Raw genomic sequence first — 18,559 nt, 5'->3', positions numbered from 1 at the left:
GTACAGTTCCCTTACCCTGTGATCCACAGCGTGCCCATAAACACAGGACAAACTCTGAACCCATCAGCTTAGCTTTATTAAATGTTAGGTCCTTAGCGGGAAAAACAATTAATGATTTGATTACTGAGCACAGGCTTGATTTAATGTAAACTATATATATGTAAACTATATATATATATATATATATATACATATATAAAAAACTAGAGGTTTCAGCATCCATCCAACATCCTTCATCAGTTTGCAGAGGAAGTAGCACTGGCATCTGTTGACAAAAAGGAGTCATGATCTAGTTACACTACAGGTGTTGAATTAGACGAAATGGCACCGTGTTGGCATTATGTGTGTTTAACATAGGTGGTTTTCGAAGATGTTTTCAATAGACAGAAACATGGCCGTGGGTTCCTTCATGTCTCCCATTGTGGCTGACTTCTATATGATGTTGGTGGATTGACTATCTGTGTTTTGGAAACTAAGTAGAATAAAGTTGTTTTTGGAAGATTATATTAATAATTGTATTAAATCATCTATATGCTGAAAATGAGCTTCTCCCAAATGAGATAGAGATTTTCATGAGTAATAACCGTTTGCATTAAAAATGTTTTTTACTCCAAATTTATTTGATGAATATCTTTATTTTATTTGTTAGTATGAACTAGTGACCTCCTTAAATAATCATGGGACGTCTGATTAGGAAAAGGCTGATTTATTCAATGCATTTGCTTTATGATTATAGATGCAACGCGAACACAACCAGAATGAATTTGGCTTCTTTAGATCAGTTTTGTTTATGTTGAAAGACTGACGACTGGATTTGCTTTAGGAGCCTAAAGATGATGCGGTGTTAACCTGTAAATGAGAAATATTTGGTCTTTTACATTGTGGCTGTAATTTAAATGGAACATCCATGAACATCAATCTGTCCGTTCACCAACTTCTAACTTCCTCCTTCAGGACTGATGCTCAGCGCACCACTGCCACCTTGTGGACAAAAAATGAGCAAACAACCATAAAGGAGGGGTAAAAAGCATTTCCTGAATAAACACACAAACTTTACAGTGATGAAAATAGTGGTTTCAAAACTTCTGTGGAAATCAAAAATGCAAACATCAAAGACAACGATCAAGGTCTCAAACTTTACAGTTGCTGCTGCTTTTGTCGCCTGGAAATAAACAAATCTATTATTAAAGTATTAAATAATCTGCTATTGGACTTGGCTGAAATTAAGAGACGTTTCTTTCCACACAGTCAAGGGTATGACATCTCATCTCAGCAAACATATTCAGCTTCAGCAGACTCCATCGTTTGACATGTAGAAAGCAACAAAATGTTCACTTTATTTTTGAGTTAAAAAACTTGGATCTAAACTGTTTTTACTTCAGAGATCAGGGGTAAATGGCTTTTAATAAATTCAGAAACCATGACAAGCGTCTGTTTTCACAGAGAAAAACTCTTTATTCCATCAGTGCACTTCGACTGTTTTGGCCGCATCGTTTCCAGATGCTGGTAGGAAAAAACTATTTACACAAATAATCCACATTCACACCGGATTCACTCCCTTCAAAAGCAACGTAAAGAGCTGCCGTTTCATCTTTGCTGACGCACGCACTCACACACACGCATGCACACACACACCAGCTGATCTGCTGGCAAACAAACAGACTGAAACTTTTGATGAAAAATGTTTGTTTTTTTTCATAAATAAAAAAAAGTTCCAACAGCTGGATGAAGAGAGGAAAACGTGTAAACTAGATTCTGACGTTAAACTGGACAAACTGGTTGGAGAGGATGAATCTGTTAATCCTGCTGGAACCACTGGGCTTGTTGCAGACTATTTCTCTCCATCTTTAGGGGTGGAGTACTTCAGCCGTTGTTCTCAGTGCGTCTTCAGTTTGTCGCCGAAGAGTGTCATCAGGACGCCGTATAAGAGTCCGCCCACGAGGATCAGCGCGGTGCTGGAGAGCGGGCCGAAGGACAGCAGCGCCCCCATCATGTAGAAGGCGAGCAGCAGCAGAAGCGTGCGGTAGCTGGCCAGTGGACGCAGACTCAGCCTGGGCTGCCGGCTCCGCTCCAGAACCTGCCGGGACATCGGGCTCTGCTGCAGCCTGCACACCGACTCCAGATCCGTGAGGTAATGACGACTGAAGCGGCCCACGAAGTCAGGACGGGAACATAATGCATTCATGTGGCCCCCGAGCTGACAGACGACAGCAGATTTACAACACTGAGCATGCTCAGAAGCGTTCTGGAAGACGTGGTGGTGCCACTCACCCTGCCGTTGACCAGAGAGGACACCTGGTACAGAAGCCTGACCAGCAGGGCGCTCTCGTAGCTCCTGATTGGCTGCAGCTCTGGGTCTCCCTGGTACTGAATGTCAAACCTGCGGAGTCCATTTATGATCTGCACACAGAGTCACACGGTGAGGGAGGAGCTGCTGGGCACCATCACGGCGGAGAGGAAGACACCAACCTGCCTGCGGCCCAGCTCGGTCAGGATCAGCCCCGTCTCACTCTGGATGCAGTCCGGAAGCTGCTTGCTGTGAACGTCGTCCTGAGAGGAACTCAGGTTGGAAATGAGCTGAGTCAGCTGACCCTGGTTCAGCTGGAATATCAACACAACCCAGTCAGTACCAAGCAGCAACCTCCAGCGGTAAAAAGTGAAGCCTATGAAACTGCAGTTCCCCCTTCATCCACTAGGGGCTGGCCCCAAAACAGAGCAAATCCCCATAGACTCCCATGTTAAAAAGGCCAACTTCACGGCAGAAATAAACATGTTTACAGCCTGGTTCAAAAATCCTTTTTCGGTTTAATAGGTCAGGTTTACCTTCATGACAACTGTGGGGGAAGTGATATTTTTTCTAACACGCCCGTTTAAAAATAATTTAATCTCGAAGTTTGGCATATTTAGGGGCGTGTCCTTTTGATTGACGGGTACCGATCTCCCGCTTCAAGTCAGAAGAACGTAGAACAACCGCGGTTTTTAGCCAGTTAACAATGTGACTTAGCTTTAGCCCGCTTACCTCCGTTAGCTGGTTAGCTCCCATTATCTCTGGGTTAGCTTGGTTAGCTTTCAGCTACAGAAAGCTCGTAGTTCGCTCGTTGTCAATCATCCGCCATGACACTCACGGCTCCCCTCTCAGCTCCACCCCTTTGCCCATATTTTTATTTTCCAGGTGAGACGACGCGCATGACGCTGCCAACATGGCGACGGTAGGAACCGCCCACCGAGCTTCAATTTAGCTCTTTTCAGAAACCCACGGGTGACATCACGGAGGCTCCGTCCATCTCTTTATATACAGTCTATGGTTCAGTACAGACCAGTAAACCCAACACAAACCAATAAACAACCTCCGTGCTACCCCAAGTTTTCTTCCCGTTATGATTCCAAAGACTCAAATCTCCAGCGGCCCTGAATGCAACAGCCAATGACCCGCCCAGGATCAGTGAGAGGAGAATGGATCACCATCGGACTGGTTCCACTGCAATGGAGATTTGGTTTCTTATAAGGCTTGATTCCACCTTTAATCACATCTAATCACCGTTTTTATTACAAACATCCCGTTCCAGAAAGAATTATATGTGAACCGTATCAGCAGATGGCTGCAACTCGCACGAGCTTCACCACATCGGTGTCGCGCACCTTGTTGTTTCTGTTCTGTCACAAGAGGCATGTTGGAGCGGGAAAGTATGACTGGAAGAGGTATTCCCTTCAAACCAGACATTAAATAAACGTTGCTGGACTGATAGAAAAAGACAAAGACGTCGCTGATACAGGACAGTTTTACTACCTGCAGGATAACCAGCAGCTTCCTCGGTGCAAACTAACTGGTTTAAATCACCTAAATATTTACTGAACACTGACATTAAACGTTTTCACGTCTTTTCTAATAGATTCATCATCCGGCATCGTTCACTGAACGTTACATTATAAGGATGCAAACATTTATATCTCTATATATATAAAAAAGCATCTAATTCCAGATATTTTTTATTTCCACTGTTCCAGTATTATTTCTGTCTGAAACAGCAGCTGTAAGTCAAAGCTCAACAGATGTCCACTGTGTGTTTCTAAATTATCCACTCGTGTTTAAAAGAAATGTTCAAAACCATTTAAGATGTCGTGTCCAATCGGAAAGCCTCCCAAGTCCGTCTCAAGATCTGTAGCTTTTCCATCTGTTTTCTCAGACAAATCCCGTCAAAATGCAGGATTTATTACCAGCAGAGAGGATCATGACTACTTCATTATGTTTCTATATTATTTTGCCACATTGGAAACAAAAGTGTTCAAAGATTTATAATGTAAAATTAATGGGGGCGGGAAAATCGAATTGAAAAATCAAATATCGGAATTTTTTGCTTCACAATTTTAAAACAATTTTTGTAAAAAAATTAGATTTTTTATTTCAAATGAATAAAGATAATTTATTATAAAGTTTTTGTCAATTTTATTGTTTTTATTGATCTTCTTGGGCATTATAGGAGCAGAATGATGGTTTGGCTATTGTGTTGGTTTTTCCTATTTGAAGTGAAGAAAAATGACGAGGAAAATAAGGTTTTGTACATTTTCTTTTTTGTTTTGAATCTACAAAAATCAGTAATATTGAAGAATTGTGAGAATCGCAATTTAAATCCAATCGGCACCCAAAGATCGGAATCAAATCGGGACAAAAGCAGATCGTCACAGCCGTAAAAATAAACGTATATTTGTAATACAGAGGAAATCATGTTAATTTCTCTGACAAGAATAAAACCAAGAAAATCTATAATCATGTCGTCTCCATAAGTTGTAACTCCAGCTGACGGAGGAGCTCGTTCAGAAGCTCCGTTAAAAACAACACACTTTGTGTTTGTGAACTCTTTCCACACAGACGGTGTTTGGCATGAATGACTTCTTTCTTTCCTTCTGGTCGTGACCGAGTTGAAACCAGTTTAAAAACCGAGCTGGAGCTCAGAGACAACATCGCTGGAACCATAAAGTTCTGCCGTCTGGAGGAGGAAAAACTACAAGAACCACCTCTCACCTTAAAGATCTGACACAGGTTTTCCAGAGCTCGGTCCAGTAAATCGTGCGTCTTCTTCAGAAACTCGCCGCTGTCCTCCGGCTCACTTCCTGTGAAGGTGCTGTTGGAGTCTGGTGAACCCAACCCAAACCAGGACAGGAAGGAGTTGTTGGCCGCCACCTCATTCGTGTGATCCGATATCCTCTTGGCCATCTGTCGGGATTGTGCGATGACCTGGATTAACTTCATGACCTGCACAACGGACAAGTTCAGACCTGTTAGGAGGAACCGGACCACGGCGGAACCCAGCAGCTGTCAGCTACAAACTCACGGCTCCTCTCAGCTCGGTGCCGAACATCTGCTTGTACTGACAGTCCTGTCCTTCCAGGGAATACACGTGGCTCTTCACTTTGAACACCATGTCCGTCACCGCCCGTTGCCGTGACGACAGGTAGCTGCCGCCTTGGCTTGGCGTCAGGTAGCCGCGGGGTTGCCGGTGGTGGAGAACGTGCTCTGGCTCCAGAAACAGCTGCTCTCCTGCAGAACCAGAACCAGACTGTGTCCATTACTCGGGCAGACAACGGGTACCTGCGACCGGGAAAACATCCCAGCGTTCCCACCTTTCTGGATCATTTCTGCCAGGTTGGGCTGGGAAAAGACTTTGGCCACCCTGAAGACCATCAGCGCGTTTTTGGCGTTGACCAGATCCGTCCTCACGGCTCTGTTTAGAAAGCCCTGGAAGAGCTTTGTGTACATGAGCAGGTTCTCGTGCACGAACGTCTCCCTGCGGAAAGGAAATGAAAGGAATTCAGGCGGCGTCGGGATTGAAAGGGAAACACAAGCTGTGCACCGACCATCTATCAGGAACGGTCCGGTTCTGGTCGGGCTGGTTGCTCTTCTCTCCTGTGTATCTCCATGGCTGGATGTAGCTCAACCACGTCTCCATCACCTGGAGGCAGAAAGAATGCAGCTGAGGCAGAGCGACGGAGGGAACAAAGCGGGTCGGGCGGTTAAACGTACGGCTCTGAAGGAGGCGTCCAGAGGCCAGTGACCAAAGCAGTGCTGCAGGAACATATAGAGCTTCTGCTGCACGAAGCGCTGCACCACCACCCTGCAGGACAGACGGACACGACAGCACTCAGATCTCAATCAAGGTTTAATCGTAGAGCATATTTCATGCCCAGAGCTTTGCATTAGACATGAATTAATACAAATTAAAAATAGAATTAACACAATCTAAATAATAAGAATATTGAAATACAGCAGATAAAATGCAGGAGCTGTTTAAATAAAAAGTTTTTATGACAACTAAGATCATCTGGGTTGAGTTTGCTTTCCATCTTCAAGAGTTAAAACATTTAGTTTTTCTGCTTTTAATATCTAAAACATGTTTGGACACACTTTCCCATTAAAGCCCCACGGTAAGTCAAACTTTTGACTGGTCGTGTAAATCCACTCGATGTCTGTCTGTGTCAAAAAACCTGTTTCTATTATGTTTATTTTTTTATTCTGTCTTAAGTTTCTTTTCATCTTTTCTTTCACACCTTGCTTCCAATGTCACACTGCTGATGTTTTAACAGTAATCTTGTTTATGAAAAGTTATTATATAAATAACTGTCCTGCCTGATCAGCAACAGTGAATAGAAATAAAACCCAGATTAGACTGGAAGCCAGTGGGAGGTTATATGATCGACTTTCTTAGTCTTGGTGAGGACTGGAGCAGCGGCATTCTGGACTGACTGCAGCTGATGGACAGACGGACTTTCTAGGGAGTCATTTAATATTACTGATGTTCTTTATGTGATAAAAAGCAGACTTTCTAACTAATGCGATGCTGAAATTCCATGACTACGCCCAGACATCCAGCTTTGCTGTTGGTTTTTAACATGCGCTTGTTTGTTTGAAGCAGATTTCTGACTTTTAATCTTCTCCAAAGTTATTATTTCAGTTTTATCTTCATTTAACTGCGGGCAGTTGTGGCACATCCAACCTTTAATTTGTGTTTGCTTATGTAGCGTTGTGTGTCATCAGCTTAGTTATGGTAAAATATTTAGTTGTTTTTAATCATTTTAACGAGTGGGAACATGAAGATGTGGCCCACAAATAGAGCCCTGGGGAACTCCGCAGGTTAGTTTGCTCAGATTCATAGTTTCCTGTAGACACAGAGTCGTCCCCGTCTTTTAGATGGATCTGAAACCAGTCGTGCTCTGTGCCAGAAAGCCCACCCATCCCTGAGGTGTAAATAAAAGTGACAGACCTTTTGAATTCCTCCAGTGGGCTGGTGTGAGTGTGTGAGTGGGCTGAGGGCGATGAAGACAGCTGCTCTGGCTTCAGACTGTTGGAGAAGGCGTGCAGATGCTTGACCAGGAGACGCACCACCAGCACGTGCTCCTCTGAAGGACTGAAGGGCTCCTGCAAAGGCAGCCAGTCACACGCCGTTCCACAGAGCACTCAACCCGCTCCCCGGTTCCAAAAGCAGCCAATCATGATGCAAACCAGTCCAAAAGCAGCCAAAAAGCAGTGTGAGTACAGAGGTCCACAGGAGTGTTTTTTCTCCACGGTGAACTTTGATTATTTTCTTTTTTTCCTGTTTTATGTCAGGAAAACAAAGAAAAGTCAGCTGGGACCTCTGTGCTCATCAAATCTCCCCAAAATTATGCAAATCTTCTGCAGAAAGGCCATTAATGCAACCATCAGCCCTACAGCCAGTTTTAAAGTTTGATATAATATAAAATAAACTTTGACAGCTGTTTCTTCTGCTTTTTAAAGAGCAGACGTGTACAAAGAGACGTCATTAGCAACAAATCAGTGTCAAATGCATGCTTTTAAAACACACACAAAGCAGAGAACCACACCCAAACAAGAACATTTCTGCACAGATTCATTTCCCAAAGCTTCATTCCAGGATTATGTTTCCTGTCAGGGATCCTTCTCTCATTTCCAGTCAGACAAAGCGGTCCACAACAGAACACGGCCTGGAGGATCAAGTATTTCAGATGGAACTGATTTTTGAACGAAGATAAAAAATTGTAAAATAATTAGCTTTTTTTTTTTTTTTTTTTTTTTTTTTTTTAAATCACCGAGTTTATTCACCACCCAAATATTCTGGTTTACAGAGACGTAAACATCCCTTCTGGACCGAAGCAGCTGTGATCACCATCAGCTGATATCAGGGGATATTTACCTCTAATAAAACATCTGTAACACCTTCATGAAAACATCCATGAACAGGTTTTTTGCTGGAAGCGTGGCGGTGAAGAGATGCGTTGGTGTGCAGGAACTCGGTTCAGCGTGATCAGACAGAAGCGTTACAGTCTCTCGTGCAGAAACCAGAATCAAACATGCAGGTTTAGCTGCTACATCTGGCTGGTGGATGCAGCAGAATGTGGCCGTCGCTCTGAGAGAAGGACCCCTGACTGGGAACTCAGCTGACTGAAGGTTTACCTCCAGGAGGCCCCAGAGGGGCGGGGGTGAATGAAAAGGTAAAAGTACTTGGTAGGTGTGGAGGGTCCCAGAGCCTGGTGGGGCGTGGGGTTGGCACGGCATGCTGGACATACTGAGGCGGTACTGCAGCAGCGCCAGCTGATCACCCGTGACCACCAGGGGTGGGGAGGAAGATGAGGAAGAGGAAGGACAACAACAAAAGGAGGAGTGACAGTGAGAAGGAAGGGGAGAAAAGTGACAATAAGGGGGAGGGTGAGGAAGAGAAAGATGGCAGGAGGGAGGAACTCATGAGAACGGGAGAAAAGGAAGAAGCAAAAAGGAAAAGCAACCAGAAAAGAAACATTTGGCCAAAAACATTCAGGAGGAAAGAAACAGAACAACATGTTGGCTGTGGGAACAAAACGCTTCGGCGAACAATGAAGAGGAGACGCCACCACAGGGACGGGAAACGGTCCCAGCAGATTTCATCAGAGTCATGCCTCCATCAGAGGGTTTGATCCAGAGACCTGGACGGATTCCCGTCCCTGATGTTCAGCATCACGAACAGGAACAACTCAAACTGGAAGATTTTGTTTTCCTGTTCAATCAAAACTGTGAGAATGAAAGAAGAATGATCAGAAACTTCAGTCTGTTCATCCAAAATCTTCCTGTTCCAGTCCTTCCCTGCCAGGACGGACACACGGCGCCGTGTTTTCAGTGGTTATTGCATGTTCACGAAGGAGGAAAACTGTTTCCTGTGCAGCTTGAAGGAGCAGACTGATATGTTTACTACAAACTTCAGAAGCGTTTTTCAGTCTTTTGAGATGAATCCATAAACAGATAAAACTAATCATGCAGCAGAACTGCAAAGGAAACAGTGGTGATGACTGAAACAGCATCTTATCACATTAATAACAAAAAGTACATCACACACGTGGCACAGATGTTGCAGGAATAAGAACATCAGCATCAAGTCTGACTGACAGGCTGCTTGTTTAAACCTTAAAATCGCAGCTAGATGGCCTGCAGCACGGAGTACAGCCACTTATCTCGCCAAGTATTTCTGAGGAACGGCAGTCTGCAGCTCTGTGGGGGGAATGGTGATTGATAAGTTTTAGTTTTTAGGTGATCTGTGGAGGTTTTCCAGGTATTGATATCCTGTCCAGGTTTAACATCCAGCTGCAATATGTAGTGTTTATTCTAAGACTTTATAGAAAATGATCCATGGCAACATGACCATCACATTTTCCTCATACAAAAAGATCTACATCAGTAACTATGGTTACTAGAAGATCTTTCTTTGGACTTGGAATAAATAATGATGAAGCCATGTTGTGTCAAACAATCCATTGATTAGCAGGGGTGGGCAACTCTGGTCCTCGAGGGCCTGAAAGTGTTGGGAGTTTCCCTGCTGCAACACACCCCACCCAAACCAGTGGCTAATTAGACTGGTGCAGAGTTTAATGTCAAGATTGACACCGGTTTGCAAGTTAAGTCTGATGTGTGTCTGGTGTGTTGCAGCAGGGAAAACTCCAAACACATGCAGGACAACAGAGGACCAGAGGTCCCCCCCTCACCAGAATAAGAGAGCTTAAACTGGCGGTAAACTAAAATGAGGAGCAGCCAAAGATCCACAACCAGTCTGCATGACAAACATAATGGTTTTCTATGAAGATATGAATTCATGAGGCATAAACAAAACAGCAGGAGGAAAAAGTGTAAATAGTTTTTCTTTCAACGCCAATATTTTTCCTCCTGACAGCCGAGACCGGATAGAATGGTATGCAGATGAGAAAAGGCTCGTTGATCTGTGGTATTTCTACAGATGACTGCTGGTAATAAACTCTCTGTGAGGTCTTTATGGTGTAATTTGCATTAATACACTCATTTTAAATCATTTTAGTCTCATAACCTGACAACTGAGGCTGTCCTGAAAAATAAAAAATGTCTGGATGCTGACTGGGTTTATAAGAGTTTAGCTCTACATTGTTACCTTTAACCCTTTGTGGGACAAGTGACTATTTTTGATCACTTCTTTTTCTTTCATATTCAGCATGAAACTTCTTTTGTTAATGAAACAGAGTGGAGGTCTTGGTTCATACCAGAAGGACAATTTTAAATTGAAATTTCTAATTTCAAGGTATTTCACTGAGTGCCCTGTAAAGATTTAACCAAGAACAGAGAAAAGTAAAATACAGTTTGTAGTTTTAATGGTTTAATGAAACACATCCGGTGGCATGGTTTTACTGGAACCAGTTTGACTTGATGCTGATGTTCTACACACAACCACAGGGAAAACAACAACAAAACAAACACCTGGTGAGGTGGACATGCAGCATGCGAAGGATGTGGAAAGGAGCAAAAGCGCTACTACCAGGAACATGCCAAAGCCCTGAACGCTGCAGCTCTTCTCTGCAGCTTCAGACGGTAAATACTTCATATAGACCAGAACATCTGAGGCTTTCAACGTTTGGACCAGGAAGTCCTGCTGTGCACTCGCACAACGAGCAGTTCAACACTTTCAACACTGGTTCTAGCAGCCTGACGCGGCTCATCTCTGACCGCCTGCAGCGTGAGCTCACAGCTGAGGAGGAACTTGTCCCTCGGTAAGAGTCTGAGGACGTCTTCTTCAAAGAAACGTTTCTTAACCATGTCATCATAAACCGGCCTGAAGAGTTAACCAAAACAAAGTGGAGGAGTAGGAACGGTAGCTGGTCTTGCCATTTTCCCACCCATGGCTTGCTGGGATGGAGAAGTGAGGGAAGGGATGTGGTCAGCGAATCAGCAGTCAGCCGTGCGTCACTGCGGTGCAGCAGACAGGAGATGGAGGGGGAGGTCAACGGTCTTACCTTTACCTGAGGGGACTGCAGCTTCTGGTACATCTCCAGGGAGTAGTGATGGAGCCAGATCTCCACAAACATCTGGAGAAACAATTCAAAGATTTTTCATTTTATAAAGAGCCGAGTGTCGACATCTCTCATAAATAAGTTGCTGTTTTCTTATAAAAACATCAGTGTCCAGCACCCAGGTTTTCATTCAGAAAACAGGATTAATATAAAAACCCAAAAGCTCTGCGCTGGGTAGAAAGGGATTTCTATGTGAGCACATTTAACATCACCGTCTGATGAGGAGCTGTCTCAGTAATTCAGCTTTTATTTGTAAAACGCCACATCACCACAACGTTGTCGCAGGGCACTTTCCATACACACCATTTCAAGCCAATTCATACAGAGCAACATAGTAATCAGGATACTCTGCTGAATATGTAATCTGTTATAGTTTACTCTGATTAAACTTTTAAACATGCTGCTGTAAAAAGCTGCATGTTTCACGGTTTGGAAAGTGGAACTATGAGCAATGGATGGATTACAAGGTTCAGGTTCTTCAGAGCGAATTTACTGAGGAAGATGTTCAGCGTGACTTCAAAGCAGCAACTTAGAAGTATGCGAGAAAAGCCGACATCCCATCAGAGCTGCATGTAGGACACACACACACTCTTCTGGAAAAGTTAAAGAAGAAGATTCTGGTTTCTGTTGTTCCTTTAAAGGTTTCATTTAACTGTATTCTTTAACAGGAAACCAAGATGTCTCTTTATGAAAACACACAAACGAATAAATGGCTTTCCGAGTAAAAAAAAAACAAAAACATCCAAAGCCTTTAAGATGTGTTCAACTAGAGGTTTTAGGTGATCCCAAATGCAGAGGCATTCAGGAGTCATGAGAGCCGAGCCAAAAGAGCTGAATGTTTGAAAAGAACCGAACTTATCATTGTTCCAAGGTTCTGCAGTGGAAATGAAAACTGCACAAATTAGCAGAAATGGTTTTACTCTGGTAAATTCATTCCAGGTAAGAGAAACCCCTCTAAAAATATCGAAAGCCCCAAACTTATAAATGAATCAGCTGTTGCGTGTAGCAATAAGATCTGGTTTCAGGTTCTCCGGTTCCACCTGTCAACTAAAAGCCCATCTGAACCAGCGGCACCAGGACTGTAACACTGAACGGACTGCAGAATTATTCAAGTCTTTCTAGATTCTCACTGAGGTCTAAGCATGACTGGGTCGACTGGTGGTAGACCTTCCTGTGGTTGAAATGGATCTTAGAAGTTCTGCAGAAATAAAGACACAGCCACACTAGATCTGAACTGGAGGCGACTGGGAGGATCTGTTGGCTGGAAGCTGCCTGCTGCATCGTCCACACCAGCAGCTGAAGCGAAGCACGAACCAGAAATCCAGCCGTGCATCGACTTATTAACCCAGACTTGATTTCATGTGTTGGTCTCTGAATCCCAGCCGGCCATGTCTCACCTGCAGCAGCGTCTCCGACCTCCAGATCTCCTGAGCTGCAGGGTCGGCGTTCACAGACGGCTGGTGGAAGATGTGATGCTTCAGGAGACTGGGACTGTGAACACCATAACCAGCAAAGGACACACTGGAGGATCTGCAGGATATAAAGACGGAGGAGAGTCGAGTTTGACCAAACAACAAACGCTGTACAGTCTGAATGAGTGTTTACTCTGAACATGAAGCAACAAAACCTTAATTCCCACTACAAGTTATTTTTATACACAACAAATTATTGAGTTTATTTAGATGCAGAAAACTTGATTTTTTTTAGGTTAATGAATCCTCAGGAAACATTTAGGTTTCAATAAGGAAATACTGTGTGCACGTATAACCAACACGGTCACCTCGGTGACGGAGCTGAGACGGAGCCTCTGGAGTCAGAGAAAGGGGATGGAGGCACGCTTCCCTCGGTGGGGAGGAAGTACTTCAGGTACATATCCACCAGTACAAAGTAGGCAGAGTCAGTAGAGCTGCTGTGTTGTCCCTGAAGAGAGTTCTGATACCACAAAGTTTACCGTCCATGTGCTGATAAACACACAGCTCGTCATGAAGAAGTTCTGAATGAAAGAGGCAGAACTGAATCGGACAAACTCACCTTTGCTGTGATGAGGCAGTACGCAAAATTAAACATGTAGAATTCAAAAGGATCTGCAGAGCATTAAGGAACAATTGATGCCAAAAGATCATTTTTCATGTTTCAGTCACGTCAGTCACACCTGCAGCAGGTGAAAAACAATGAGTCAGTCAAACAGTGAAATTGTTTTTTGTTATTTTAATCTTTTTTTCTCTCTAAAAACTGCTGCTGTACCTTCTGCTGCCGTTCTGTTCTTGATGTACATGCACCGTCGTGGCAATCGGCAACGTGTCATGACCAGAAAAGTTACGCCCAAGCAGCAGGATGAAAGGCTAAATCTGCACGCTAGAACTTTCATTTCATGGCGGCCCGACAGGAATGCACGAGCTTGTAGAAAGGAAGCGTGTTGCTACTGATTCAGTTTCTGACTAGGAAGGAGACTTGTCTCGGTAAGCTAACTGGCTAGTTAGCAGCTAACATTAACACCAACTTGTTGGATTAGCGTGTATCTCGCAGCATCATTCTGTACATGAAAATGCAGCTGGTTTGATTCCACAGGAAGTGAAGAAAAACCTAAACAAGTATTTATTTTGTTTTCTTCAGCCCAGTGACTCGTTTTCTTATTTTCCTACAACCTGAAAAGTTTAGTAAAACTTGTAGAATGAGCTCCTATTGTAACTGTATTTATTTTAGAGACAACACTTCAAGCTGGAAGCTGATGATGCTCAGAAAGAACAGCTGCATGCTGGGACCACAAGCTACAAATTACATACGATCCGATTAGTTTACTTGTTGGCTAAAGCACTGATGACCAGTCAATTACTAAACTGATCGTTTGTGGCAGCTGCAGGTGTCTCGTTGTGGTCCCTTCATGTCTTCACACAGTCTACAAGGGAAAGGATACTGAGAGCGAGGTTCAGGGTCAGGACACCCGACAGGGGGAACTGTAGCTTGTTGTGGAACAACGGACAGTCGGGGAGGACGCCCTCCTGGATGCAGGCCTTCACAGGACCCTGGAAAGACCCCAAGCATGACAAACAAATAGAAACTTTTCTATTTCTACTGGATTTTTTCATAGTTTGTATGAAATTGAAACAATCCCTCCTGATCTAATACTAATAACTACCACTAACACAATAAAAATAGCAGTGATCATTATGTCGTTTAGTGAAGTAAAACCACATTTTTCACTGTCACCATGGTATCAAACCATGACTGTGTGTCACTGCCTACGTGATGTAACAGAAATGGGACTTTACAGATTATATCTACAAACACTGAGCACAATTTGTCAATGTAAATTTTTATGGCGATAAAAACAGTAAGAAAGCCAAATCAATAATTTTTGTACTCTGATCTCAGGACTCCATGTCTGAAGGAAAGATGAAGAGTTTTAACAGGTTGATGACTGAATGACTGCAGACTGACGTCAGGTCCGCCATGTTTCTGATTGGTTTACTCTGCGCTTGTTTGCCCCGCCCTAATCTGTTGATGTGAGTGAGACCCCAGACCCCACGCTGGTACAGCGTGGGAGGCTGGCTTGCCAGGCTATCTGCGCCCCATCATGGTTGGCAAAGCTCAGTCTCTCCTGAACATGTCATCTAAACTTTAAATTCTGTTTCAGCAGCTAAACATAAGAAAAGGGAGAATTTTAATCAGGCTTGAAGTCTCATTGGGTGATTAAAAGTTTGGATAATGTCATTGTTGTAACTGGCCACATAGTGGTGGGAGCACTGGTCTTAGACTGGCAGAGAGGAAGAGTAGCTCTGGATTAAGGACTGGAGGTAAACAGGAGCCGTTTGAGTTACTGTTTAGTCAGCCAGAAGCAAAGCTTTGAATTTGATGCGCGCTGCACCTGGAAGCCTGTGGAGCGTGATTAAGAGTGACATGAGCTTTTTTTGGGCTGTTTGAAGATGCTGCATCATCCTCTGCAGAGGTAAAACTGCATGCAGGCAGACCTGCCAGTAAGGAACTGCTACCTGAACCAAGAGCTGTGCAGTGTGTTCTTCTTAACTAAAACATTCAAAAGGATGTTTCTTAAAACAAACTATTTTTGTTCATACTCTAAAATCTCCAGCTCAGCAGCACTTACAGAGGTTCAGTTTTGTGTGATTTTTTTAAGGCTTAGTCTGACATGAAAGCATAACAGAGTTATGTTCTTACCGGGAGATAATTGACCGGGATTTCATATTTGTACTCCTCAGCCTGAAGTTTGTACACCAGCTTCATCATTGGGCCACTAAAGCAAAAAGAAAAAAAAAATCAATGTTTGGTTTTGATAAAAATGTGAAGTTTTACTTTTATTGCAGAATTATAAACAAACAGGAGACAGCAGCTACCTGGGGTTAAGAAATTCCAACACAACACTGTACTCATTGCTCCGTGAATGAAGAAGACGCAGGTTCCAACCAGAGATGATGCCGTCCAGACTGCCAAACACACTCTCCACCAGCCAAGGAAAGATCAGGTTCAGCTCCTTCAGTGGACAAAAATTAGAAATCTCAAACTGCGACTTACTGGGATTCTTACAAATGTGGGAAAGAACAAGTATGCATATAAAATTAATCATACAGCACGAGTCAGCGGAGGCTCCATCACCTTGTTTTTTATTCATTTTTGAGTGACAGGGGCAACTTGATTATCTGTAATTACCATGTAACTGCAGAAAAACACTAGTTCGTCGGTTTCATGTCCTAAAAAACCCCAAAAAACCCTATTTTATTTATTGAAGTTTTTAATAAGCTACTTTTTTCTGCCACTGTTGTTTTGCTGATGGTAAAACTGTGACACTTAATGGTTGGATCCTGTCAGGATGTCATGTCGTGCTCATGGACATTGACCAATATGTAAACCATGTGTATTCTGTGTAGATAACTAACTGTCCGCTGCTGCGACCCTTGTCTGTGAACTGAGTCGTGCCTTGGGGATGAATAAAGTTTTCTGAATGTGCAGCCATGATCTTTGTACAGACGACAAACCCCCACATCAGAAAATCCTCACAAGCACCCTTTGTGTCTCTCAGAGCAGCACCAATAGAACGGCAGCTGTTCGCCAACGCAGCCTCCACATTCTACGTGAAACAAAAACCCTTTACAACACACACTAAAGGAAAACGCTATAAAGAGCATCAGCATAATTTTCTTTGTCATATCACCTTTCTGGCATGTGGATGGGGAGAGTGAAGTGGAAGATTCAGATTTCTTTAGTGTACAAGTAAATGTTTATTAATATCTGAAAACACGAGTCTAAGACTTGATCTGACTAGCTGTAAAGAATAACCTTAATAAAACATAACACGAAACGTGTAACTCAGAAGCTAAAAGACCCGGTTAGCTCCACACACAGGTGATAAGAGTAAACGTTTAGATCATCCTGGTTAGTCATAGATTGACTTGTATGATACTTTTCAACCAGGATTTATTAGAATACATGACTATAATTGAAACACTTTTTCCTTTGAAGCTTGTTCATACTTTGTAGACACAATTTTAAATAAAATATCAATTAAAAAAGAAGATTAAGTCAATAACTTATTACAAAAGTTTAATATTCAGCCTCCTAAATCAGCAGTGGGCAACTCTAGTCCTCGAGGGCCACTGTCCTATAAGTGTTGGTTTCCCTGTTGCAACACACCAGACTCACATCACACTTAATTAATGGACTTGTGCAGAGCTTGACTTCACACCAAACAAATCTGTTAATTACTCCTTGATTTGAGTCCGGTGTTTTGTAGCAGGAAACTTGCTGACACTTGCAAACTGTGGCACTCGAGGACCAGAGTTGGTCACCTCTGTCCTACATAGTTTCTATCTTGTTTCTTCAGAAACTAACAAGTAAATGTTTTAGTGATTAAATTTATAGATGCACGTGTCTGGGCAGCTGAAACCACACAAAAATATCTAAGAAACTGTAGAGATTGTATATGTATACAGTACATTATAGAAATTAGCTTTTTGTTGAGGGAGATGATGGTACCTTTGCAGGATACTCATCTATGATCTTCACCAGATCCTGGCATCGCTGAATGAGTGGTTTGTTGGTGACGTCTGCTTTAAGATTTGCCTGCAACACAATATAGTTTACATATAATTTACTAATTGGTTAAAATAATTCAGGTTGATCAGAGTTAGGATGGTTTGAATGTTTAATCATGATTAACCAGACTCACCAGCAAGAAACTGGGTTGTTGTAACGCTGGAGCAGCCATGAAAGATTTGTATGTATGTTCGTCTGTATCTATAGTCCAATATGATGTGTGTTAATCTGTATTTACAGTCCAATATGATCCCACCTGGAGCACAAAGACAAACTTGCATCATTTATTCTTCGGCTAAGTTAGCTGGAAACACATCGTTGTTTAGCATGAAGAGTTCCCAGTCTGCTTAAAAACATACAATCTGATAACCAAAACAAGCTTATGCTTTAGAGGAAGAGTGATACCTGTATCTACCTTTACCTGGCTAGAGTACAGAGCATGAAAAACCTTATATTTACTTTAGTAAATAGCCTGTTAGCTAGCGATGCTAACTTACTTAGCTAGTAAAAGGAGACCAGCGGCAGCCGCAAACTCCACAGAAATCCTTTGACAACTTTTTCAGTAAAATCTAAGTGTATTTAACTTGAATAGAAATTATTATTCACCTCTGCTCCTCACAGAAATTCAAAGTTCAAACTGCTATCTAAATAGGTTTACCCATCAGCGCGTTCCAAACCGCACCAAGCAGGCGGCAGCGCGGCTCTTCTTCTTCTTCTATGGTGTTTTAGAGGACACGCTTGCTTCGCATGACGACTCGTTGCTGCCACCACCTGGTGAGGCTGAACATAGCAACGGTTTGGTAACAAAGCGAATTAAATAAAATGCGACAGAAAATGTACATAATTTATGACACACGGAAATGGCAATGTTGTAGTTTCTTAGGGAGAATTATAATTAACAGTAAGTCTTGTCTGAAGGTTGACGGTTGCTGACAGAAATTATGTCCTACCTTTCTGTCTTGCAGAGAAATTGAAGACATCACTCAATAGCACATTGTCCTCCGAGTTGTGTAGATGATGTGAAGGACATTATTTTAAGCAGCATGTACAGCATTACCCTAATGATAAAGTTATGAGTAAATATGGTGATGCTTATAAATATTCACTCCATCCATTTTCTAAACTTACTCATTCTTTTGGAAAGGTTACAGGAGGAATGGTAAATCTCATTAAAAAAAAACAAAAA

At 42.7% G+C, this 18,559-nt stretch overlaps 1 protein-coding gene across 4 annotated transcripts; it reads right to left on the bottom strand.

Moving 5' to 3' along the window:
* Positions 1 to 1,432: 1,432 nt before the first annotated feature.
* On the bottom strand, positions 1,433 to 18,087 carry smpd4 (sphingomyelin phosphodiesterase 4). 4 transcript variants are annotated; one of them, XM_079242977.1, is made up of 20 exons: positions 18,032 to 18,087; positions 17,507 to 17,629; positions 17,314 to 17,400; positions 15,678 to 15,814; positions 15,502 to 15,577; positions 14,243 to 14,351; positions 13,360 to 13,412; positions 13,109 to 13,260; positions 12,726 to 12,858; positions 11,272 to 11,343; positions 8,444 to 8,581; positions 7,257 to 7,411; positions 6,020 to 6,110; positions 5,854 to 5,948; positions 5,620 to 5,783; positions 5,331 to 5,536; positions 5,021 to 5,251; positions 2,470 to 2,601; positions 2,272 to 2,400; positions 1,433 to 2,197 (listed from the first exon to the last, which is right to left on the bottom strand). In XM_079242977.1, the coding sequence occupies exons 2-20, from the start codon at positions 17,543 to 17,545 to the stop codon at positions 1,877 to 1,879; spliced, it is 2,520 nt and encodes an 839-aa protein (XP_079099103.1). In that variant the 5' UTR covers positions 17,546 to 17,629; positions 18,032 to 18,087; the 3' UTR covers positions 1,433 to 1,876. The 4 variants fall into 4 exon arrangements, with proteins under 4 accessions (XP_079099103.1, XP_079099102.1, XP_079099104.1 ...); XM_079242976.1 differs by having other exon boundaries at positions 17,980 to 18,075; XM_079242978.1 differs by having other exon boundaries at positions 11,278 to 11,343; positions 17,980 to 18,075.
* Positions 18,088 to 18,559: the final 472 nt, after the last annotated feature.

This window comes from Telmatherina bonti (genome assembly GCF_933228915.1).
Source record: "Telmatherina bonti genome assembly, chromosome: 6".
Taxonomy (NCBI): domain Eukaryota; kingdom Metazoa; phylum Chordata; class Actinopteri; order Atheriniformes; family Telmatherinidae; genus Telmatherina; species Telmatherina bonti.
Note: the sequence above shows the minus strand (reverse complement) of the source record. Positions and strands in the feature narration are given on the sequence as shown.